This window comes from Onychostruthus taczanowskii, unplaced genomic scaffold, assembly GCF_017590055.1.
Source record: "Onychostruthus taczanowskii isolate IOZ18803 unplaced genomic scaffold, ASM1759005v1 scaffold81, whole genome shotgun sequence".
Lineage (NCBI taxonomy): Eukaryota > Metazoa > Chordata > Aves > Passeriformes > Passeridae > Onychostruthus > Onychostruthus taczanowskii.
In genome coordinates this window covers 654,633-677,513 of record NW_024506002.1, presented here as the reverse complement: position 1 = coordinate 677,513, position 22,881 = coordinate 654,633, and the positions used below count along the sequence as shown (strand labels likewise).

Genomic DNA, 22,881 nt, shown 5'->3' with positions numbered 1-22,881 from the left:
GCCTTTCCCAGGCAGAGGGCTAATTCCGTCTCCCCTGCCGGATGCGGGATCTCGTCACCAGCACCCGCTGGAGAAGGGAAGAGCATTGTGTGGGCTGTTGCTTTTTTTAAAGCCGTTTGTGACCCCAGGAGCAGTGTGTGAGTGAGGAAGGAGGGGACAAGGGGGAGGGCAGAAAATTCCCAGATCCCAGCTCTCCCTGGGAAATCCCCAGAAAGTTCCCAGGCACTTTCTTTCCCAGCACATGCGTTCCTACGTGCTGAGGCCAAGCAGCAGGTGCATCCCAGAGCGCTGGGCTCCTGGGGGGCACATGGGCTCCTCCAAGAGGGCCCCGGCACTGCCTGTCGCTGTCCCACGGGACCCAGGGGCACAGGAGGGACCACAAATCCCAGTGAGCTCCAGAGACCAGCATGCTCCACATCCAAGGAGAAACAACCCCGTGAGCATAACGCACAGGCCAGCCAGCACTGCTCCACTGCCCATCCCAAAGGCAGCCAGTGGGACACCACGGAAGGGACATCCCCTCTCCCCAGAGCCCCCAGAGCTCCCAGCCCAGCCTTTCAGCTCAGGCACGGTTTGATCCTGTTTGCTCACATCCATCACTTCCATCGGGAACACGACTGGATCCCGCAGGCACCCGTGAGTCCCTGCTGGTCCGAGGGGCTGTGCCCGGGCACAGAGAGAGAAGGGCCCGGGCTTCCTGCTAGGAAGGACCGAGGGACAGGCGACAGGCACTGCCCGAGCACGAGACTGCTCATCGCATCCGCTGCCTCCTCCCGGGAGCCGGTACCGGGACACTATCGCACCCCGGGAAGGGCCTGTGACAAATTCTCATGGAGGCCAGGATGCCTTTGCCGTGAGCTCACCCAGTGACTAACTTGTTTATCTCCCGCGGGAGCTGCACCGAGGTTTTGGGAAGCAGCAGATCCCCGACAGCTCCTCTGCTTGTTCCAGGCGCCGCCCCCACCCCTTTCCTGAAGAACACTCGGAAATCAGGAATCCGCGGTGGCACCAGCGCGTCCCCTCGCTGCCAGGACAGCGACAGCGAGCGACTGCTCTGCCCGCACACCCACGGCAGGAAAGCTGGAAAGAATCAGAACACCTGGATCTTGGAAAACCAGCATAGAAATTCCGGCACAGCACTGGGGAGTATCTCCCAAGTGCTTCGCTGGGGCGGTTTGTTTGCACAGGTACCCGGGAGGCACCGCGGAGACTCATCCTGCCCCATTCCCAGCACAGGGAGGCACCAGCACGTTTAAGCACAGAGCAGGATGTCCCTAGAATGTTCCTAGGATGTCCCCTGTTCCAGGCCAGTTTGGACGGGGCTTGGAGGAATCTGGGATAGTGGAAAGTGTCTCTGCCCACGGCGGGGAGTTGGAAGGGGATTAGCTTTAGGGTTTCTTCCAACCCAAATCATTCTGGAATTCTTTCTGTCTGACAGGTTCATCCTAATCCCTAGGTAACCACTCCCAGGGCTCTTGTGTCACCGCGTGTCATCTATTCTCCCCAGTGCCACCTGCCGCTCCCACTGCCGGGTCTGGAGCTTTTTCTGATCCACCAGCTCAATCCCTGCGGGGGCTCCGTGCTGCAGAACAACTCGCAGCTCCAGGGACCGGAGCCACTGTCCCGAGGGTCCCGGCGGGTCCTCCCCGCGCTGCTCCGGAGCATCTTTGGGGCTGGGAACGCCGTCCAGGGAGGCGGCGGGAGGGCAGGGTCGGGCGGGCTGCGGGGCTGGGGTGGTGGAAGGGGGGCGAGGGGCGGCGGCCGCCACCGCCGGGCCAAGGCAGCCCTCCAGCGGGGAACCCGGCGCGCACGCCCATGAGCCGGTTAGGATGAAAATCAGCGCTTTGTAACCCAAAAGGTGGTGTGTGTATCCCCGGCACAGCATCTGCTGCAGCGGGGAAGGACGGGGACAGGGACAGGAGAAGGGAGGACAGTGACGGGGAAGGGGTAGGGGGTAGGCAGGGACAGAACAGGGATGGGAGCAGGGAAAGGGAAGGGGTAGGCAGGGACAGGACAAGGATGGGAGTAGGGACAGGGACAGGGACAGGGACGGGGACAGGGATGGGGCAAGGCAGTGGCAGGGACAGGGGCAGGGGCAGGGACAGGGACAGGGACAGGGACGGGGACAGGGACGGGGCAGCGCTGCTCCTCTCCTCTCCTCTCGCTATCTGCCCGCCTGCCCGCCAGGGGGCAGCACTCTGCGGCACCGCTCCGTGCCCGAGCCCGTCACCGCTGCCGCTGTCCGCACGCTGGCGGCACCTGCCCGTCCCATGGGGCGTGCGCCGCGCTCCATCTCCTTCCCCGAGCTCCGTGCCGCCTGCGGCTCTCCGTCCCGCGGTCTCCCGGATCGGAGCGGCCCCGGGAGCCGCGGCACCTCCAGGGGCAGCCCCATCCTGTCCCGGTCCGGTCCCGTTTGCCGCCGGCCCCGTCCAGCCCCGGCTCTATGGTTTGCGGGCGCTCTGCCCCGCGTGTCTCTATGGCGGCGGCGGCCCCGCCCCGAGGCGGCCTGAGGCGGCCCCGGCCCTGCTCCGGACCCGGCCCCGCTGCCGCCTGCGGGCTCTGGGGCCCGGCAGCACCGCTCCGAGGCACCGGGGCCGCGCCGGCGCACGGGGAGCCGCCGAGGTGGGTGGAGGGCCGAGGCGGGGCGCGGTGGTCGCGGTGCCTCCCAGTCCCCGAGCTCAGAGCGGGGCTCGGGGGCTGCGCTTGGGCCCCCTCGGAGAGGGACCCGTTTGCAACGTAGCTTTTTCCCTTGTTCGCTTTCCTCTTTACCGGGTCACCGATACGGTTCCCTCGGGCAGCAGCGGCCGATGTGGGAAAGCTTCGAGCGGCGTTTTCGGCCCGGTGGGCGCAGGGAGCCGGAGGAGGGGGAAGGAGCGGCGGAGAGGCCGGAGCAGCAGCGCTGACCCTGCGGAATTCCCTCCGGCACAGCCCCTCCGTGATCCTTCCCGCATCCCGAGCCTCGCTCCGTCATCCCGCAGCTCCGCCCGGCGTGCCAGGGTCCCAGGTAATGCCAGGCCCGGGCTCACACGGGAATTACGGTCCCAGCGAAAGGGAACGAAAGGCTGCAGCTCGTGGGCAGAGCTGTTTTCCCTCGTTCCCTGGAAAAACACAACTCCTCCCCGCCCGGGAGAGCTGCCTGGCTCCTCTTTGCCCGGGCAGGACCCAGAGCATGGAGTGATTTAGCAATAGGAGTTTATTGGAGTAACTCCTCTGGGGGGGTTCTGCCATCAGGGCTGGCTGTTTTGCTGGGGGAAAAAAAAAAAAAACAGAATTAGAAATTGTTTCTGTTGAGCTGTGTGGCCTGGAAAGGCTTTGCTTGGGAGAAATGCAAACAGGAGGCTGGAATAAGGTTCTGGGAATGGGGCCTGGTGTCGGGTGGTCAGTGTGAAACGTGGGGTGGGCAGATAATTCCCTTTGCTTCCAGGAAAATGAAGTAGCTGTGAAGCTGCCAGTGCCTGGGATGTCTTTATTAGTTCCTTAATTTCATTGAAATCCCACGTGGGGAAGGACTGGAAGGGGAATCTGGTTCCTGACAGCTGAGATCTGATGGAGTTGTCTGCAGGGTTGAGGGCAGGAGCTCAGCAGGGAACAGCCAGTCTGCTTTTTGTCTCTGTGGTAATTAATAGTAATTAACTGAGTCAGCTCAGGCTGTTAAACTCTGCCTGTGTCCTGTCAAAGAGTTGCTGCCATCCTGGGGGATCTGGTTTGTCACCTGGGCTTGTGCTCTTGGCTCCTCTGGCTCTGGCAGAGTCCTCAGGGCAGCTCAGCCTTTGCAGAATTCCTCTCTTTCCTGGTGTTCCTTCGCTGCAGAGAAAACTGTCAGGTTAAAGGATCCCAGAGGATCAAAATCCAAAGTCCTTTCCCTCCCTTTGGACTCTTGTGCTTCTCACAGCTCCCTGTTCCATATGGAACAGAAACCTTGGTTCCAGCCAGGTGCTTCCAGAAGGAAAAACCGAGTGAGTGTGAGAAGCTGAATGTCTGAGGTGTTTTTAATAGAAAACACCATTTATTTTTCAGAGGAGCTGGACAAACAGGCTGGAGGGCTGGAGCAGGGCAGGGAGGGCAGCAGGGTCATCCCATGCCCTGGAGGGTTTGGCTAAAAGCTGGTGAAAGCCTCCAGATTTGTGGGGTTTCTCCTTTCTCAGATGTTCCCATTGCTGAAACTATTTGGCCACTCATTTTTTCACCATTTCCTTTGCCCAGAATGGGGATTGTGGCTTTTCTTCAGAGAGGTTAAACCCAGTTTTGTTTCCTTGAAATGTTTCTTGTGAAACAAACTGCAGTGTTAGGGTTAAGATTAACCTCTTTGAAACCCAGCCTTCCTTTCTGCTCCTTCCACATCATCTCCTGTCCTTTCTCTCCAAAGACTGATGGGGATTCCTCAAATCACAATAGATTTGAGGTTTCTGCTTTTCCCTCCAGCACTGTTCTCTCCTTCACCCTGTGGGTCCTGTGTCACTCACCATGTGTGTTTATGCACTGAGTACTTAATGTCTGCTCCCTCCTGCCCTTTCCCTTTCAATTCTGAAGAAACTTTTGTCTGGAATTCTCTCATTTCAATGCTGCCCAAGTGTCTGGACCACATAAAGCATAAAGGTGAGGTAGCAGGAGGTGCAGGAAGAGGGTTTGCTGTTCATGTAGCTCATCCAGCTGTTAGCTCTGATGAAACAACAAAAATTATAAATCTTCCCTGGTCATACAGATTTTTGGGGGTTTAATGCCTCTTAGTTTTAGTATCTCTTGGAAAGATTGAATTTAAGGCTCTCACTGGGCTGCCTGTGGTGTTTTCTTCCAGGAAGAGCAACATGAAGATCTCCCTGATTAGGTTTAATTATCTGGGTCACTTCTCATTACCTGTGTTAATTTCCTTCTCAGTTTTGATATTGGGAGGGGAGGAGATAAAAGAAATGTGTGTGGAAAGATCAGACTAAGGCTGGAGCTGCCCCAGGCACAGGCCATGTGCTGATGGATTTCTGAGTGAGTCTTTTCCTGGTATTTTGGGTCCTGTCTGTGTGTGCAAGCAAGATTCCTTCTGTTTTCCACCCCTCCTTGGGATAGTGGATCCAAAAGCCAAACTGGACAGACTTTCCCTCTCTCAGATAAACTTTGTGAGTTGTTGGTTGAGGGATTTAAATAATTTCTTTAAGATTTTAAAGCTGATAAAAGTCAGGGGCAGCTCCTGGGTTTTGTAGCTGTAGGTTTTCTCCTCTTGTTTATGAGATTTGTGTGTCAGATGGGGCTCATTCCTCTTCCTATAGCAGATTTTCAAAGCTGGGCAGCAGGAACAGGAACTGGATATCTTGGAAAAGGAGGCTGGAGCCAGGGGGTTTGGTCTCTTCTCCCCAGTAACGAGGGATAGGATAAGAGGAAACACCCTCAAGCTGTGCCAGGGGAGGTTTAGTTTGGATGTTGGGCAAATTTCTCATGGAAAGGGCTCTGTGGCTGAAGTGTGTCAGTGTGCCTTCATCTCAAGCCTTCTCTTCAAAACCGTTCCCACTTTTTCTCCCTAGGGATGTCTGCATTCTTTCAGCCCTGCTTAACAAGTTGCTGCTGGGAATGTGGCACCTCTGTGGATTTGGTTATTATCAGCAGCTTTTGAGGTCTCTGTAGAGCAGAAGCAGCTTGGACAGCCAGAGCTCCAGTGCCTGGACTCTCCAGATAAGAAAGTGAAGGAAAATCAGAAGTCTAGGATAAGAAATGCTTTCTGAGCCTGTGTCTTATCCAGGGAGACCACATTTCAGTGCACTTCAAAGTGCTGTTAAAATCCTGCTTAGACCTGGCCCCCAGAAATTCATAAACATAGCAGGCATTTAGACTGAGGCATCATCTCCTAAAACTTGTCAGGTTTTTGCCCTTGCTCCTTGCACTGAAAAGTTGTTACAAATTTCCCTTGGAGAAATCTCCTTCTAATCTCTATCCTAAAATTAATCACGGTGGTTTCTCCTCCGTGCCAGCTGTGTTCTTCACCAGCAGCAGAGATCTTCCTCCTCCTCCTCATTGTTTTGCCTGCTTTTTCTAGAACTGACCTAATTACCAGATTCCTCTGTTATTGCTTCCCTAACCAAGGTCACTTTGCTTCCCTGATTGCTGCAGTTCCATCCAGGAATGGTGAATTCAAACTGGGAATGCTGGAGGGGGGACAAGACCTTCAGAGATGGGGCTTTGCCACTGTTTTGCGCAAGAGTGTTGAACACAGCTGTCCCTCCTGGATTGGTTTTGCCTGGTAAATCACAGAATCATGGAATGGCTTGGGTTGGAAGGGACCTTAAAGCTCATCCTATTCCACCCCTTGCCGTGGGCAGGGACACCTTCCACGAGCCCAGGTGGCTCCAAACCCCGATATCAACTTGGCCTTGGACACTTCCAGGGATTCAGGGTCAGCCACAGCTTCTCCGGGCACCCTGTGCCAGAGCCTGCCCAGCCTCACAGAATCCCAGCATGTCCTTTGTGTCTCCTCAGGGCTGTGTCCTGGTGGGGTTTAGGACAGAGTATCACATCCAAGTCACCTTGTCCCCTCTCTCCTGACTGCCAGGATGTGGTGCCAGAGGCTGGCGTGGCTGCTCCGGGGGCGACACGGGAGCACCGGACATCGCCGGCCGTGGCTGCCCCGGGGCCCCGAGACCGTCCTGGCTGTCCCAGCACGCTGCCGCCCCACGGCCCCGGCGTCCCCCTGCTGTGCCTGGCAGCTGCACCGAGACCATCTCGGTAGGTATGCTGGGTGAGGGTGCTCCTGCTCTGCGTGGGGACAGCGGGGAGGGATTCCACCCTTGTTCCCTGGAATGATGTGTGCTTTGCTTCTGAAACAGCCTGCGTTAGAGGGATGCACACTGGGTGCTGTTTCATGTTCCCTGCTGGAATTCCCAAAGGCAGGATGGAGCAGCCTTGTCTTCTATGATAAATGAGGCACTGCTAAATAAGTAATCAAATCCAGGGATTCCTGAACAAAAACTGTCTGAGCCGTGCCCTGTCAGGCACCATTTTCTGTGCCATGCTCAGGCTCTCCTTGGCACAGCCCCCCTTGGCTCTGGTATGTGCCTACCTCTGCTGCCCCACCTTGTGCAGGGTTGGCAGCTGTGGCCAGTGAGATCTCAGTACTCCGAGTCACTTGCAAGCCAAGGGAATTGCTCAGCATTTTACACAGTGGCTCCAAAGCAAAGGAGCCAGGCCTTTGATAAGGTACTCTGCCAGGTCTTCCTCTTGTGACAATTGATGTCAAGGGGTACTGCTGCATCCCCTGTAACTGGGATGATAATGTGCGGGCTCTGGGCTTCAATTCTTGGCTTTGTTTGTCCTCCCTGTTGCCCCAAAGCCTCCTCTGCTCCCATCCCTGGCAGAGCTGAGGTACGGCAGCACCGTGATGCGCCTGGATTTCGTGTGGCTGCGGGACCACTGCCGCTCCGCCTCCTGCTACAACGCCAAGACCAACCAGCGCAGCCTGGACACGGCCAGCGTGGACCTGGCCATCCAGCCCCAGGCTGTGCGGGTGGACGAGACCACGCTCTTCCTCACCTGTGAGTCCTGAACACCTGTGCCCTCCTGTGCCTGCTGATGGACAGCATTACCCCCGGATCTGCCTGTCTGGGAAGATACTGAGCCGTGAGCGGGTTTTAAACACTGCTCTCACTGTAAACACACCTCTGCATCAAAGTGGAGTGGTTTTCCTGCCCCAGCCCTTCTTGTGTGTGTGCAGTGTCTAGGTTGGTCAAACTCCCCCAGCAGTGCAGGTGGTGAACTGGTGGAGCCTGACACATTTGCTTCTCTTTTCCTTCCCTGTTCTGTGTGAGCAGCTGTCAGCCCTGCTCACCATACCCGTTCTCTGTCCTCCTCACTTTCCCAGCTGCTTTCTTCCTTTTGGTGGGGCTTACTTTTATTTGAAGGCTTGACTTCAGAGCTTTGATTGTCCTTGGAGGCCTGTCAGTAAAAGCCAAAACCACTGCAGATGCAACTGTTGGCTGGGAATTTGGAGAGGGTTGCAGCAGCTTCCCTGAATTTGGAGTTGTGGCGGCAATGACAACACCTTTAGGACTCGTGGCCTTTCAGGTCATATTTTGGGTGGCAGCAGGGTGCAAAGGACCCATCCCCAGACAGGTGACAAGGGTGAGGGCTGACGGGTGCCACAATGTTGGGCTGTTCAGTGGGGTTTTGGTGACTGTGCCCTTGTTCCCGTGCCAGGGCCGGATGGACACGTGACACGGTACGGGCTGGAGTGGCTGGCGAGGAACAGCTACGAGGGGCAGAAGCAGCAGGTCATGCACCCCCGGATCCTCTGGAATGCTGAGATCTACCGGCAAGCCCAGGTCCCCTCCATCGACTGCCGGAGCTTCCTGGAGACAGACGAGGGTCTGAAGGAATTCCTGCAGAGCTTCTTGTTGTACGGGATTGCTTTTGTGGAGAATGTCATTCCCACCAAAGAGGACACGGAAATCTTGGCAAAGAGGATCAGCATCATCAGGTATCTGGGCTATCCTGGGAAGGATAAACTTGTTTTCTTTCTGTTTGGAAAGCTGCTGCCTCCTTGTTCTGTGTTACGTGTGGCATGGCCTGGTTTGTAGACAAATGCTCTGGCTTCTCCCCTGGACCTGGGATGGAGGATCCCACTGTGGGGTCCAACCTCCTTTATGGAAGAGCTGTGAATCACTCAGTCATTGAGCTGCCCCAGGAGCATCCCATGACTTTTGTGACAGTGGGACTGTGCAGAGAGGAGGGACTGAAGGAAGTGGCTGGCTGGGAAGAGCAGGGCTTTGCAAGGAGACATTTCCTGTTATGACTTGAGGGGTCATGAGGGCGGCTTGGCCCTGGGAGCCAGGGAGATCAAAGACCAGTTGGAGCTCTTGCTAGAGAAAAACAGTGAGAGGTGTTGGTGCTGGGTTTGTCTAAAGCACTACCAGCATGGCAGGCCAGGGGCTGAGCTCGGGGCTTTATCCAAGCTGTACAAACAATTTGATTTGCCTGGAGCTGTTGGAAAAGGAGGGATTCCTCTTAATGAACGGTCACTCCAAATGGAAACAAGGGGCTCCAGGGAATATCCAGCCAGCTTTTGTCTCCAGGCACCCTCCCCCTGTAGCCCCTGAGTACTTTTTGGCCTGGTGTCCCTTCCCTCCTGTGCGTGTTGTAGGGGAGGGGTAGTGAAAATAGGATTCTGGGAAGAAGAAATTGAATTATTGGGCAACCCTATCCTTGTGTGGATACAAGTAAGGGCTGGCTGCACGTAGACAGCTCCTTGTGTCACTTCTGTGACTGGGGATGATGGTTGGAGTGGAAACATCAGTGGTTGTGGAGGGGAAGACTCATCTCCACCAGCCTTTTGGGGAGGAAAGAGGAGCTGAACACCAGAAGAGGGATTAGGAGCACCATCCCTGACCATCTGAATTTTGTGAAGTTTTTCTGCTTTAATGACTCTGTGCATGGGACAGAAGGAATAACTCAAGTGTAGGGGAGGATGTGCCTTACCCAGACACTGACCTATGATAACTGCCCATCTCTTTTCCAGGGAGACCATTTATGGCAGGATGTGGTACTTCACCTCTGACTTCTCCCGGGGAGACACAGCCTACACCAAGCTGGCCCTGGACCGGCACACAGACACCACCTACTTCCAGGAGCCCTGTGGGTACGTGCTGCTGCAGGGACACCTTCCACTGCCCAGGTTGCTCAAAGCCCCATTCAGCCTGTCCTTGGACACTTCCAGGAATGGGGCAGCCACAGCTTCTTTGGGTTTGGTTTTTGGGTGACACAGCCTTCCTCCTGCAGCTCCTGAAGTCCCCAGACTCACGAGGTTTGGGATGCAACACAGGCAATTTACCACCTCCTCACCCAGCAAAACATGTGGGATTGGGTCTGGAGAAGCAGCAGGGATGGGTGGTGCATCACCTGGCTGTGTCCTTGGGCAGCACCTTGTGCCCAGGGGATAGACAGCCACGGTCATTCCTCTGGGATTCTGTCTCCGTGCAGCATCCAGGTGTTCCACTGCCTGAAGCACGAGGGCACGGGAGGGCGGACGCTGCTGGTGGACGGGTTCCACGCGGCCCAGCAGGTGCTGCGCCAGGCCCCGGAGCACTTCGAGCTGCTGGCCAAGGTGCCCCTCAAACACGAGTACGTGGAGAACGTGGGCGGCTGCCACAACCACATGATCGGAGTGGGGCCGGTGCTCAACGTCTACCCCTGGAACAACGAGCTTTACCTCATCAGGTAATGGCCAGGAGGCCTCCGGGGAGGAGAAGGTGTTGTGGTGGTGGTTTTTTAGAACATTCCATGGGCTGAAAACCAGGGTGTCTTTGATGAGCAGGGATGAAACCACAGGAACACCCCGTGTTCCTCCTGCTTTAGAGGAGGCCTCAGCACCACTGATGCAAAGATGGGTGTCAGTGCTGAACTTTGATTTTTTACTCCTGGTATTCTCCCTTCAGCTCCAAGCTCTCATCTCATTCTATGTGAGATGCAGAAAAATTAAGCCCTTCTCTGGAGAAGCCTCTAGAAACTATCCTGGCACACAGGGAACAGGGAGAGTGCAGAGTGATCCCTTACAAAGGGAGCATGGGCTGATTTTTGAAACTCCAGTTCGCCTCAGTTCTAGGAGGTTGTCCAGCATTGCTTTGCACTTTTATTCTAAGCAAACCTCAGTCTTGCCATGTCTTTCCGTGGAAAGCCAGGAAGAAGGGCGTACACTTGATAATAAACTCCTCTTGCCCTCAGTGCTGTGTTCCCCAAGTCCTGTGCTGGCAGCACAACCTCTCTGGTCACCTCTGCAGCCTCCCTTAAATACCCACTAACCCCACAGGCTCCTGAGGTTCTCTTGGAAGCACCTGGAGCTGTGTTGGGCAGTCTCTTGTCTCTTCTCTCCCTGCAGGTACAACAACTACGACCGTGCCGTGATCAACACGGTGCCCCATGACGTGGTGCGCCGCTGGTACCACGCGCACCGCGCCCTCACCGCCGAGCTGCGCCGGCCCGACAACGAGCTCTGGGTCAAGCTGAAGCCAGGCAAGGTGGGACCTGGAGCTACATCCTCTAGGACTGGTCCAGGGTGGAACTGGGAGCTGAATCCCGTGGGTTTGGCACAGGGAGAAGGGCAGGGTGCTCTGTGGGTGTGCCGGTGTCTGGGCTCTGCCATATTCAGCAGTTCGCCTCGTTCTGGGTGCTCCAGTGTTAACAGTAGTGGCTTCTGCGTGTGTGTTTTTTCTGCTGTCCTAAAGCAGTATGAGCTCCCAGGTGAGGCAGAGATGTTTAGTTCAAGTTCTGCCTCAGAGGAAAGTTAGTCCCAGTTTCCAGCTGCTGAAATAAGAATCCTCAGGAGCAGAGAGGCGAGAATACCTAATGTTCAGGCTTTCACTTCTTCCAAAAGAATTTACAGTTCTGAGACTGTCCTAAAGCAGTATGAGCTCCCAGGTGAGGCAGAGATGTTTAGTTCAAGCTCTGCCTCAAAGGAAAGTTAGTCCCAGTTTCCAGCTGCTGAAATGAGAATCCCTCAGGAGCAGAGAGGCCAGAACACCTAATATTCAGGCTTTCAATTCTTCCTAAAGAAATTACAGTTCTGAGGTTATGTTTGAGCCCTTACGTGGGTAAGTGACACCACAGAGGTAGGTGGTTGGGGCTGCCTCATCCCTGAAAGCATTCAAATCCAGGTTCCATGGGGCTTGGAGCAACCTGGGATAGTGGAAGGTATCCATGCCCATGGCAAAGGGTGGAACAGGATGGGTTTTAAGGTTCCTTCCAGCTCAAGCATGCTGGGATTCAGTGACAAGTTGGCCACTGTCTATTGCTGGTGAACTATTTCCTCTCCAGTAGAAAGGCAAAGAAATCCCAAAATGTGTTTCTGGGCTGGCTCCATAAGAGCTGGTGAAAGTGCTGGATCCTGTGGGACAGCTGGCTGTAGCCTCACCTGTGCCAGTGTGGAACAGGAGGCTCGTGCCCACTGTGGCACACCCTTACCTGCTCTTCCAGTGTCCAGGGATCCCCAGGACCTGCCCTGCCAGAGGCTCCTGGCCCTGCCTGCTGTGGTTGCTGTCCTCCTGATGACCTTTTCCCTTCCCTGCAGGTCCTGTTTGTGGATAACTGGCGTGTCCTGCACGGCCGGGAGGCGTTCACCGGGTACCGGCAGCTCTGTGGGTGTTACCTGACGAGGGACGACGTGCTGAACACCGCCCGCCTGCTGGGGCTGCAGGCCTAGCCCACCCTCCAGAGAGCCAGGGAGCCCCCAGCCCCTCCTCTGGGAGAGGCAGGACCCTCCCAGTCCCACTGCCAGGAGAGGTGGGCAGCCCCCAGTCTCACCTCCAGGAGTGGCTGGCAGCCCCCAGTCCCACTTTTGGGAAAGGCAAGCAGCCCCTCGGTGCCACCCCTGGGAGAGGCAGGAGCCCCCAGCCCCACTCCACACCAGGCCAGGTGGGCTGGTGCCTCCCCAGGTGCTCCGGGCCCTCCGTGCCAGTGCCTCACCAGGACAAAGACACTGCAATACCTCAGGCACCTCCACCCTCTCCGAGCAGCTCCCAGGGCCTGCTCAGGCGAGGGGGCAGGTGGAAACCAAAGGTTGTGGTACCATTTTTTTGGACCACACTCCGCCTTAGAGCACAGGCAGCTCTTGCTGTCCATGCTCCCAGCCTGGTCCTCCCAGCCAGGGTGGCTCAGTCGTGGTTAATCCCACCACAGTAAGTGGTCCTCCAAGCAAGTGCCTTCAGGATTCCCTGTTTGGCCTTTTTTTCAGCTGCCAGTTTCAGGGGACTTTTAGCAGAGCAGAATGGAAATATCTGGGATCTTGTCTCTTATCACTGATCACGCAGCCAAACAGCCTGAGAGAGGGCCTGGAAAGATCCTGGTGTACTTTGAGCATTTCAGAGAAGGTTTCGGTTAGAGATGGGAAAGGGAAGCACCAAGATCTGCATGTTGGGAAGCAGAGATGATGATGTTAGATGAGGGATGGAATTCCCACTTTTCCTTGACTTCCAGTACTGCCATGCTGCTGTTCCTTCTGCCTGTTGCACTGCACTTGTGGCAACGCTCAGCAGCCCCAGGATTCCTGACAAACTTCCCACCGTGCCTCCTCTTCCATTCTTTCTTAAGGAATTGTTGTTAGGTCATCATCATACTTTGGTGCATGAAACTCACTCTTTGGGTGTATTTTTTCCCAAAATTCTCCTCCTCTGAATGTAACTCAGAGGTGCCTTTGAGCTCCTGGGATCTGGCATGCTGAAGTGCCACAGGGTAAGGAACAAAAGCAGATCCTGCTGTTAGACATTTTTCATTCTGCCATATCTTTTGGGCTGTTCCCTCTGCTCTGACCAGACCTTAAAGCAGGGCTGGGCCCCTTCACCCCTGGCTGTGCCGTGTGAGGTGCTCTGTGTCCTCGGGGCAGGGCAGTGCAGGTGCACAGGCACTGAATTTGCTGCTCTTGTTTAATCCAAACACTGAATGTAGAGATCATGGTGCCAAGACAGTCCTGAAATCTGCTCTTGCTGTGGGCTGAGCTCCCTGATGCTCCCAGTCCTGGTGTTCCCTCTGCAGTGCTTCCCATCCCCAGTGAAGCCCCTGGGAGTCAGCAGGGCTCAAAGGGATTTCTGAGCCCAGGCTGGGCAGGTGGTGCCAGGGGAGCTGCCCTCTGTCAGGTAAAGCTCCAACGGCAGCCTTGGATCCTGGTAGGAGCCAATTTTAAAACTCAGCAGGAAAATTAAGCCCCCTCCAGCCAAACCCTTTCCATAGTGGAAGAAAAACATGAGGAGAGGTTCTGAGTTGGAGTCACGAGTTACTGAAGAAATCACAATAATCACAATGATATTAATAAAAGATTGTACAAAATGAGAATGGTTTGCCCACAGAAAGAATATTTACCATCAAAAAGTGTCACCGGGCCCCTGGGACAAATGAGAGAGGTGGCAGTGGTGTGGCCAGGTGGCAGCTGGGACCTGTGGGGAGACTCCCTCTGGAGTGAACCCAGCAAAACAAAGAGGGTCCCTCCTCTTCCACCTCCAGTTCTTGAAGGGGACAAAGCCACTCCCTTCCACAGCCAAGGAAAGAAAAAAGGGTTCTGCTTGCCGTGTCTGAGCATTCCCAGCTGGAAGTCGCCCTCTTCCAGCGACGGGGACAGTCCCCGTCCTGAGCGAGCGGGACCCTCGGGCTGGGCTGGCGCACCCACGGCATCCCGCACACCCGGCCCGCATCCCCCGCACCCCTGCACGGCATCCCGCACACCCGGCCCGCATCCCGCACACCCCTGCAGGGCATCCCGCACACCCGTCCCGCAATCCCCCCGCACACCCGGCCCGCGTCCCCCGCACGGCATCCCGCACACCCGGCCCGCATCCCCCGCACGGCATCCCGCACACCCGGCCCGCATCCCCCGCCCCGTGCCGCTGCGCGGGCCTTGCTCTGGCCGCACGATGGCACAAGATGCCAGAAATTCGTGTTTCAAAACCCCCGAGTCCCATCCCGGGCGGGCTCGGGGCTCCCGGCGGTGCCGGTGCAGTTCGTGCCGCTGCTCTCTCTCCATCCCTCTGGAGAAGGCCAGGAATTGCTGTTCAGAGCCTCTGAGGCTGTAAACGTTTTTTAGGAGCTGTGGGCTGTGGTGCCCGTGGAGGCACCCACAAAGTGTGGAGCAGAGGGCGGGAATGATGTGGGAGATCTGGAGACCTCGGTCTGGGGGACGTGCGGTTGCCTGCAGGACCTGGGCCTGCTCTGAAGGCCGGTGAGGCCAGGGCAGCTGATGGATCCCGGAGAGAGGCTGCAGGGTGTTGCTGTATCCCGGGATCCTCCGTTCCCATCTGCACATTCCAGGGGCCCGGGTGGGTCCCCTTTGCCGCGGGGGCCGTCTGTCCCTCACCCCGTGCAGCCCGAGTGTTCCCTCCACACGTCCAGACCTTCAGCTGGCTCCACTCCCCCCATCCCTGTTTGCTGGCTTGTCCTACAGGGATCCCAGTTCCTCCCTTGGAACCCCTCCCTTTCCTCTTGGCTCTGCAGTTCAGCCCCTCCTCCAGTTTTTGGGTCTCCCCAGAGTCCTCAGCCCTGCAGTGAAACCAAACCCTCCCCATTCACCTGGTGGCCACATTTTCCCTCCAGTGTCTCCCAGAGCTTCCCATTTTCCCGCAGTGCACTCCAGAGCCCTCTGCTCACTCCCAGCTCTCAGGATTGTGCAGGTGCAGCTTTCAGTGCATCCCCCTTGGTCCCCTCTGGTGCCATCAAGAGTCTTTGGACTCTCACAGGACTCGAATAAAACCGGGGGAAGCTGCTTCCAGCCCAGCTGAAAAATGTTTCCATTTTTAGCTTCCCTCCTCATTTGGGGCTTGGAGCAACCTGGTCCAGTAGAAGGGATCACGGCTGAAGGGTAGAATGGGGTGGATTTTAAGGTCCCTCCCAACCCAAACCCGTCTGGAATTCCATTATTTTGAGATAGATGTAACAAAATGAGGTTCCTGGGTCCTGATCCCAGGAGTATCCCTCCCGTAAACGAAATTCCCTTTTCAGAAAGCCTGTGGGATGTAGATGAACCCAGTACACCTCAAGCACCTCAAGGGGTGGAGGAAAAAGCTGCTCACAGATGTTTTAGAGCCACGCTGAACCCCTGCACCCCTTAGAAACAGCCTGGGGGTGAGTTCCAGCTCTGCTGCAGGCTCTGGGAGAGGATTGAGCTGTGGGAAAGGGATAGGGATGGATCTCCTGGTCTCGGGGCAGGAAAATGACCTGGGATGCCCCCGGTAATTTCTATTTCTGTGGGACCCCCTGCCCTGTGCCGGCAGAGCCCCCGGCGGATGCAAGAGCGGCGCCGGAGCCACGGGCAGCTCCTTTTCCCCCGGGGCAGCGGGGACAGGAGCGGGAGCTGCCGCTGCTGCCACTCCCGGGAAGAGCCTGGGAGGGGAATCGGCGCGGAGGGAGAGGAGCCATCGGCAGGAAAACAGGCTGGCAGTACCCGCGGCACCGGGAATCCACCCCAGGGCTGCAAAGCCGCGGTACCGCCTCACCTGCCGCTCAGCACAGCGCGGAATTGTGAGGGCGTTTTGGAAATCGGGGATGTCTGGGACTGTTTTCTCTTGGCAGATGCTGCTGTGCCGTCCCGCGGAGCTGCTGGGCACCGCCTGGGCGCTCCTCGCAGGTAAGGAGTGCCCGGCTGGGCTGGGCTGGGAGCCGGGGCCGGCCCCAGGGCTCCTCGCCGCTTCCAAAGCCCTCCGGAGCCGAGCGTGGGCAGCTCCGGGCCGCACGTTTTAGGTGGGTAAAAGGTTTAACCTGGAAGGCAAAGGCGTGTTTGCCCAAGGAGAGAGGAGGTGGAAGAGCCACTGCTGCAGCCAGATTTATAGTGGGGCTGATAGATGTACTCACACATAAATATCGGTGTATATGTTAATATCTGTGTTTGTGTTAAAAATGGATATGTAAAAATATTGAATGTTTTTAAAACCACAAATTTTAGTTCAGTTAAAGTCGTGTGAGCCTTTTCACTGTGCTCCTTTAAATAGTCACTGGCTGCCTTGAAACACAAACCATGGAATAACTGGAGGGTTTGGGTTGAAAAGGACCTTGAATTCCTCCCATTCCATCCCCAGCTCGCTCCAAGCTCTGTCCAACCTGGTCTTGAACACTTCCAGGAATGGGGTAGCCACAACTGCTCTGGGCTAGATCCAAATGCAGAGAGATTTTCAGGATGAGCATCTAAAACAGAAAGGAAGCCCGTTACCCTACAGCTTGATTTTGGGACGGTGTCAGTGAGCTCTCAGAGTCTGTAGGATGAGTTTTGGCCATTGCAGCTGCAAAAGATGAAGTGTTTTCCTCTTTCCTTCAGCTCACTGTTCTGTTCTCTGTAAATAGTGTTTTCTCAGCAGAAAAAGGAAAATTTTCAGAGAATTTTTTTCAGAGAGTAAGAATTTTAAATCATTAAATTGTATTTTCTTCCTCCACATCTACAGTTTGGGGACCAGGAGGGCATGAAAACAGCTGCCTTTCAAGGTTATAAGAGTGAGAAATTAAAATCACCTGATGAACTTGACTTCACCTGGATTGTCACACTTATTTTCCCTCCCACCTGTGCTGCACCATCGCCAGTGGGAGAAGCAGGAGTTTCCAGGGCAGTTTGCCTGGCAGGTGCAGTGGGAATGCAGGTGAACAGGTGCTTATCTGGGGAGGAGCTGAGACAGGGCCGAGAGCAAACACAGCCTGTGAGGATCCCTGGCCTCTGCCCAGCTCCGGAGCCACGGGGGCTGGGGAGCCTCCCCTCCCTCTCCTCTCTCCTGGAATCCTCTTCACTGGGGATGGGGGTCTGGCAGCTGTGACCTTCCCACAGTGGCTCCTCCTTAAGTCCTTGAGCATCTGCCAGAGCCCAAGTTGTGACAAGCCCAGAAATCTTGGGATGGTGGCTGCATCCTGCACAGTGGGGGGCACGTGGACACCTTCAGCCCCAAACAAGACTAGCAATTTTGTGGCTGTCCCATTCCTGGAAGTCTTCAAAGGCAGGCTGAACAGGGCTTGGAGCAGCCATGTCCAGTGGAAGGTGTCCCTGAGGATGGCAGAGCTGGAATGACACGGGCTTTGAGCTCCCTTCCAACACAAAAACTTCCAGGGTTTTCTGAATTGGGAATGAGACATGGAAATTAGGTCAGTACAAAAAGGCCAGGTAGGAGAAGCTCATTCCACTCCTCTGCCATGGGCAGAGACATCTTTCCCCAGAGCAGTTGCTCCCAGCCCCCTCTCCTCCCTGCAGGGCTGCTGGTGTCGTTTCCTCCAGCTCTGGGAGCAACGGGAGCTGTCCACAGAGCCACTGCTGTGGGATCCTCGGTGCTGCTCCCTGGGCTGGATAACGTCACCCACAGCGATTCCATGCGCTGGGAATTCCTCAACGGCAGCGGCCCCCTCCCCATCCTGCAACACGAGGGGGGGGCCCACGCCCCAGCCATCCATGCTCCCTATGCAGGACGAGCCATTTTCCATCCATCCAATGGATCTCTGCTGCTGGAGGATGTCCAGGAAAGTGACAGTGGCACCTACAGAGTGACTGTCAACACAGGAGACAGGAAGAGCCTGGAAATCCGGCTGGAAGTCCTCCGTGAGTGGTGGGTGTGGGAGGGAGCAGCGGGGTGCTGGACCCAAACAGAATCTGTCTGTACATGGACCAAGAGCCAGGGCAAAGGGGTTGGAGAAGGGATTTGAGCAGAGGCTGACGAGCCAGTCCTGAGCTTGTTTGCACCTGTCATGTGTGGACACAGCACCGAGAGATCTTGGAAAGAGGTTCCAAACCTGTCCTAGAAGAGCAAATCTGGAAGTGCTGCCCAGTGAGACCTTCCAGGGGCCTGGCTGGGACAAAGGAAAAAGTTCCATCCTGGAAAGGCAATTCCATCCCTTTTTTCCCACATTTCAGTGCAGGGATGGAGGGACAGGTGGGAGGATAAAGGGATGGCGGAGTGACTGGTAGGATGATGGAGGGACTAGTGGGGTGATGGGGCTGATGCAGGGACCAGTGCGAGGGTGGAGGAACTGGGGGGGTGGTGGAGGAAGCAGAGGGATAATGGAGGGACCGGTGGGTTGCTGTGACTCTGCCACCTGCAGGGACCCTCCCCCCAGCACTTTGCCAGGGGACAGCTGGCAGAGCCAATGGAGCTGAGCTTTCTGGAGAAGCCACCACCCCTCAAGGCCAGGCTGTTCCGCTTGCCCTCTGCAGGCACCAGCTGCCACCACAGAGAGGCACTTGAAAGAGCCACAAGTCCCTCCTCAGCACTGCTGCCAGCAATTCCCCTAATTTGCTCTGGCTTATCTCACCAATCACGCCATGGCCGTAATGCCACCGCAGCCCTTCACCACCCACCTCTCCTTCCAGCCACACACCATCCGAGTGGCATCTGCTGCCTTCTCTGCTATTTTCTCATTTTCTGATGCATTTCAAAGTGCTCTATACTTACCCACATCCATTAAAGCAGTGATTCAACTGGAAAAAAAAAAAACCAGTCCTAGAAAGCACAGCAGCAGGATGGGCTTCCTAAGGGAAAGGCACCTGTGACCATGCTGTGGCTGATGCTGTGGTGACAATTGCAGCCCAAGGGCCCATCAGGGATGCTCTGGGTCACATTCAGTGGCACAGATTCCCAGGGAAGATGTGGCTGCCCCTGGATGCCTGGAAGTGTCCAAGGCCAGGTTGGACAGGGCTTGGAGCAGCCTAGGATAGTGGAGAAACCTGTCTGTGGTAAGGGGTGGAATAGGATGAGCTTTAAGGTCATTTTTTTGTGATTCTATGTCTGAGAGAAGTGCTGGGGTCTCTGTTCCCTTCCCAGAGCCTGTGTCCCGCCCTCAGCTCCAGAGCAGCAGCCTCCTGGCTCGGGCCACTGGCCAGCTTGTCTGTGAGGTGGCAGAGGGCAGAGTGGACACCATCACCTGGAAGAAGGATGGGCAGCCCCTTCTCCCAGACAGAGCTTCCCAGCTGTCCAGCGGCCGCAGTGCTCTGTACCTGAGGCCAGCCAAGAAGTCAGACTGCGGCTCCTATTCCTGCAATGCCAGCAACCGGATCAGCTGGCAAGAAACCTCCCTGGAGGTCACCATTGAAGGTCTCACCTCCCACTGCTCCTCCTGCCCTCCACTACTCCCTGGGGATGTCTCAGTGGTTCCATCCAATCCCTCAGCTTCCATTCCCTGCAGTCTGGCTGCCCTCCCCAGGAGGTGGTGCCCACATGCTGCTGCCAGGAGCTGCCCATCTTGGGATGACCAGCAGCAATTCCCAGCCTCTGATCCCACCAAGGCACAGTCCTTGGCAGGAGATTGGCCGTTCCCTCTTGGGGCAAGTCCAAAACGATGGCCCTTGGCCAAGGTGATGCTGAGCAGGACATGGGCAGGAGGGTGGCCCAGAAGCCTGTGGGGAGCACCCATCCCAGGCTGGACATTGCATGGTGTGTATTTGGCCACCAGCTGGCATAAATGGAATCTGTCCTGATGATGGAGGATCCCTGCAGCCACCAGGGCCAGGGGGCTGTTCCTGCTGATGTCCCATCTCCTGCCCCTTGGGGTTGCTCTTTTCCAGGTCTCTCCCATCGCTTGAAGCACACCCTGAGGATGGCGGTAATCGCTGTGGTCTTTGCTGTTGTCTCAGCGTGGGGATTAATTATTCCTGTCTGCCAGTCCGAAAAGCTCAGGATAAGTGAGCTGGGGGGAGCGGGACCCCATTTCCCATGTCTGGTGGGGGAGAGCAATGCTCTGGGAACCCCCAGATCCTGGTATATCCTACAGCATCTGGGTGGGGACAGGCTGCACCCCACCCTGAGGAAGGGGTGACGGCTGGCATGGGATTCCTGGGGGTCACAGCAGTCACCCCCCTCTGCTCTGGGCTTTTAGGGGGGGAGCTCTGGAGGTGGCTCAGCTCCTACACCTGCGGGCTGGTGTGCATTGCCTGCATCCTGGATGGCACCGCTGGCATCCTCTGGATGTGGGAGGAAGGTCAGAGGGGGCTGTGGGGAGGTTTGGAGGGAGGGGGGACAGACCCCATGGGAGATGCAGTGTCCAGTGGGGCCCAGAGAGGAAGGCAGTGAGGGACAGGGGAGTCATGCCATGGAATGTGGGGGACAGACCCATCCAGAGCAATACATGATCCACGTGTGATCTCCAGGTCTGGGGGAGCCTGGACCACCACGTGCATTACACACCCCCCTGAGACAATTAATACAGTTTTTCCCCTTTTCCCAGTTCCCTTTCCCAGGATGAGTCCTGGCAGGACAGTAAAATGATCAGAGAATGGAGAGGCTGCAAGGAAATGCTGGAAGTCAGAGGAGGGTGGGGAAGGGATGTAATGCAGAGTTCCCAGGGGTTGAAGGGGGTGGGCAATGGAACATCGGGGTCTCTGCCTTGTCCCGTTGTCTTTCAGGCCCTTCTGTGGCTGTCATACTGCCTGAGATCACCCTGAGCTACCTCACTGTGGTGACCTTCCTGGGTGCCACCACTGTGATTTTCCAGCCTGCAGATTTCAGCCATCTGAAGAGCAAAAAGGGTGAGCGGTCTCACCAAGGATGGACCAAACTGGTCCACACGGAGGTTATTCTGCCCAAAACGTCATCCCTAACATTTTAAAATGAGAACTCCTGTGCTGGTGGATCCCTTACCTGGGTGAGGCCAGCCCTGCACCCACAGCTCTGGGCACTCATCCACATCTCCTTTTCTGTGCACCTCTGCAGCGCAGCGCACCATGGGCTACTCCGCGCCGGGGGCCGTGGTGGCCGTGGTGCTGAGCAGCACCTTCCTCATCAAGAGCATCCACCACCGCCACGGTGAGCAGAGATCCTCCAGGGACCGCCCCAAGAACACAGCTCATGTAATCCCCGCATCCCTTCAATTCAGCTGTTAGGCCTCCAAAAACAAACCAAACAAACCAGGAGATTCGGGAAAGTGAAATCTTGGCAGGAGCAAAATTCGGCTTCAACATCCTCCACCTATTTTATTTTCTATTTTTTGTGTGTTTGTGCTTTCATGGTGGCAACCTGCCCTTCTGCTTTCCCTGCCCCTGCTGTTTTCTCCGGCGATAGAAGAAGGATGCACGGAGTTCCTGAACGTGACCGTCCTGGTGGGCAGCGCAGCGGCCGTCTCGGCCCTCCCGCTCCTCGCCATCGGCCTCTGCTGTGAGTCTGCTCCTCCTTCCTCCTCCAGCCCCTCCCCGCGCCTCGGTGTCCCCGCACCGTCCAGCAGCCACAGGAATTGTTTAAAAGTGGTTTGGCTTTTGTGGAAACCCCCGTGTTTAATGGTTCCCACTGATTGTTTCCCTCCCCTGGGAAGCCCCCGGGACTGCATCCCAAATACAACACCCCCGGGACTGTATCCCAAATACAACACCCCCGGGACTCTATCCCAGATACAACACTCCATCCTTGGTGCTTCTCACACTTTCTCCTGATCTGGGGACAGATTTGTCTTTTGCACATCGCACGACTCAGGGCTGGAGCAAGGACTGTGATGTCTCTTGGATGGACAAAGCCGGGTAGGTCCTTTGTTCCGATTTTCCACATAAATTCTTATTTTCCACATGAAATTGTACATCTTGAAGCAAAAGAAGCAGGATATAGAAACTATCCTGTGTTTTAGTTTAAAGCCCAGACCCCAAGAAAGATCCAGCCCAGCACTGCCCTCCAGCCCCTAGGTTCTTGAGGGGTTCAGGGGGAGGCTCTGGTGGGGTCCCCATCCAGCAAAGCACTTGAGAGCCCACTCAAAACTCCCCCTTATGGCCTCAGCCTGAAGTTTTTAAACCTTAATTCCTCCTCGATTAATGGATTAACAGAATGGTTTAGGTGGAAAGGGAATTCTAAGATTATCCAGTTCCACTGCCTGCTCTGGGGCAGGGACACTTTCCCCTGTCCCAGGCTGTTCCCAGCCCCAGTGTCCAGCCTGGCACTGGGCGCTGCCAGGATCCAGGGGCAGCCACAGCTGCTCTGGGCACCCTGTGCCAGGTCTGCCCACCCACACAGGGAAAAATTTTGATGCTCAGCATGTCCCCTCCTCCTCTTCCTTCCAGGTCCTTCGAAATGTCTCAGCCAGGCACCAAGGACACCATTCCCTGCTGAGATCCACGTGCGTGTCTCTCACTTGGCTAAGCCAGCCCAAGCCTTCCCCCAGGTTTAGTGGCTTCAGGTCTGAGTTTTGGTTCCTCTGTGATCTTCATAATAAATGTCCACAAAATTAACCTGATCCTGACTTTTTAAATAATAAATCAGACCCAGGGGAGGCCAAATGCATATTTCCCCCTTTCTTTCTGCAGAAAACCAAAGTCTTAAGTAGAGAAGCCCCTTTAGCAGCAGCTGCAGGAGTCTCCCACTGATTTATCTTTATTTAATGTTTGTTTACAACAATTTAGAGCTATTTGTGTAAGATATACCTGACAGTAGCATGAAATACTTTTCTGGGAGTAACCCTGTAGTAACTTAAAATAAATTCCCGCTTTACCAGTAGTAA

At 55.9% G+C, this 22,881-nt stretch overlaps 2 protein-coding genes across 6 annotated transcripts; both read left to right on the top strand.

Annotated features, from left to right (window-relative positions):
• The first annotated feature begins 2,082 nt into the window (after positions 1-2,082).
• On the top strand, positions 2,083-13,788 carry TMLHE (trimethyllysine hydroxylase, epsilon). 4 transcript variants are annotated; one of them, XM_041424246.1, is made up of 9 exons: positions 2,083-2,622; positions 2,802-3,004; positions 6,533-6,705; positions 7,310-7,511; positions 8,173-8,452; positions 9,491-9,610; positions 9,952-10,188; positions 10,847-10,985; positions 12,035-13,788. In XM_041424246.1, exons 1-9 carry the CDS (start codon positions 2,444-2,446, stop codon positions 12,164-12,166), a joined length of 1,665 nt encoding a protein of 554 aa, XP_041280180.1. In that variant the 5' UTR covers positions 2,083-2,443; the 3' UTR covers positions 12,167-13,788. The 4 variants fall into 4 exon arrangements, with proteins under 4 accessions (XP_041280180.1, XP_041280179.1, XP_041280181.1 ...); XM_041424245.1 differs by having other exon boundaries at positions 2,084-2,622; positions 2,799-3,004; XM_041424247.1 differs by having other exon boundaries at positions 2,084-2,622; positions 2,799-3,004; positions 6,533-6,709; positions 7,335-7,511.
• Positions 13,789-19,805: 6,017 nt separating this feature from the next.
• On the top strand, positions 19,806-22,582 carry LOC121346443. Of its 2 annotated transcripts, XM_041424269.1 has the most exons (8): positions 19,806-19,841; positions 19,973-20,089; positions 20,284-20,385; positions 20,810-20,932; positions 21,117-21,209; positions 21,465-21,557; positions 21,841-21,913; positions 22,445-22,582. In XM_041424269.1, the coding sequence occupies exons 2-8, from the start codon at positions 20,005-20,007 to the stop codon at positions 22,491-22,493; spliced, it is 618 nt and encodes a 205-aa protein (XP_041280203.1). In that variant the 5' UTR covers positions 19,806-19,841; positions 19,973-20,004; the 3' UTR covers positions 22,494-22,582. The 2 variants fall into 2 exon arrangements, with proteins under 2 accessions (XP_041280203.1, XP_041280202.1); XM_041424268.1 differs by lacking the exon at positions 19,806-19,841 and having other exon boundaries at positions 20,026-20,385.
• Positions 22,583-22,881: the final 299 nt, after the last annotated feature.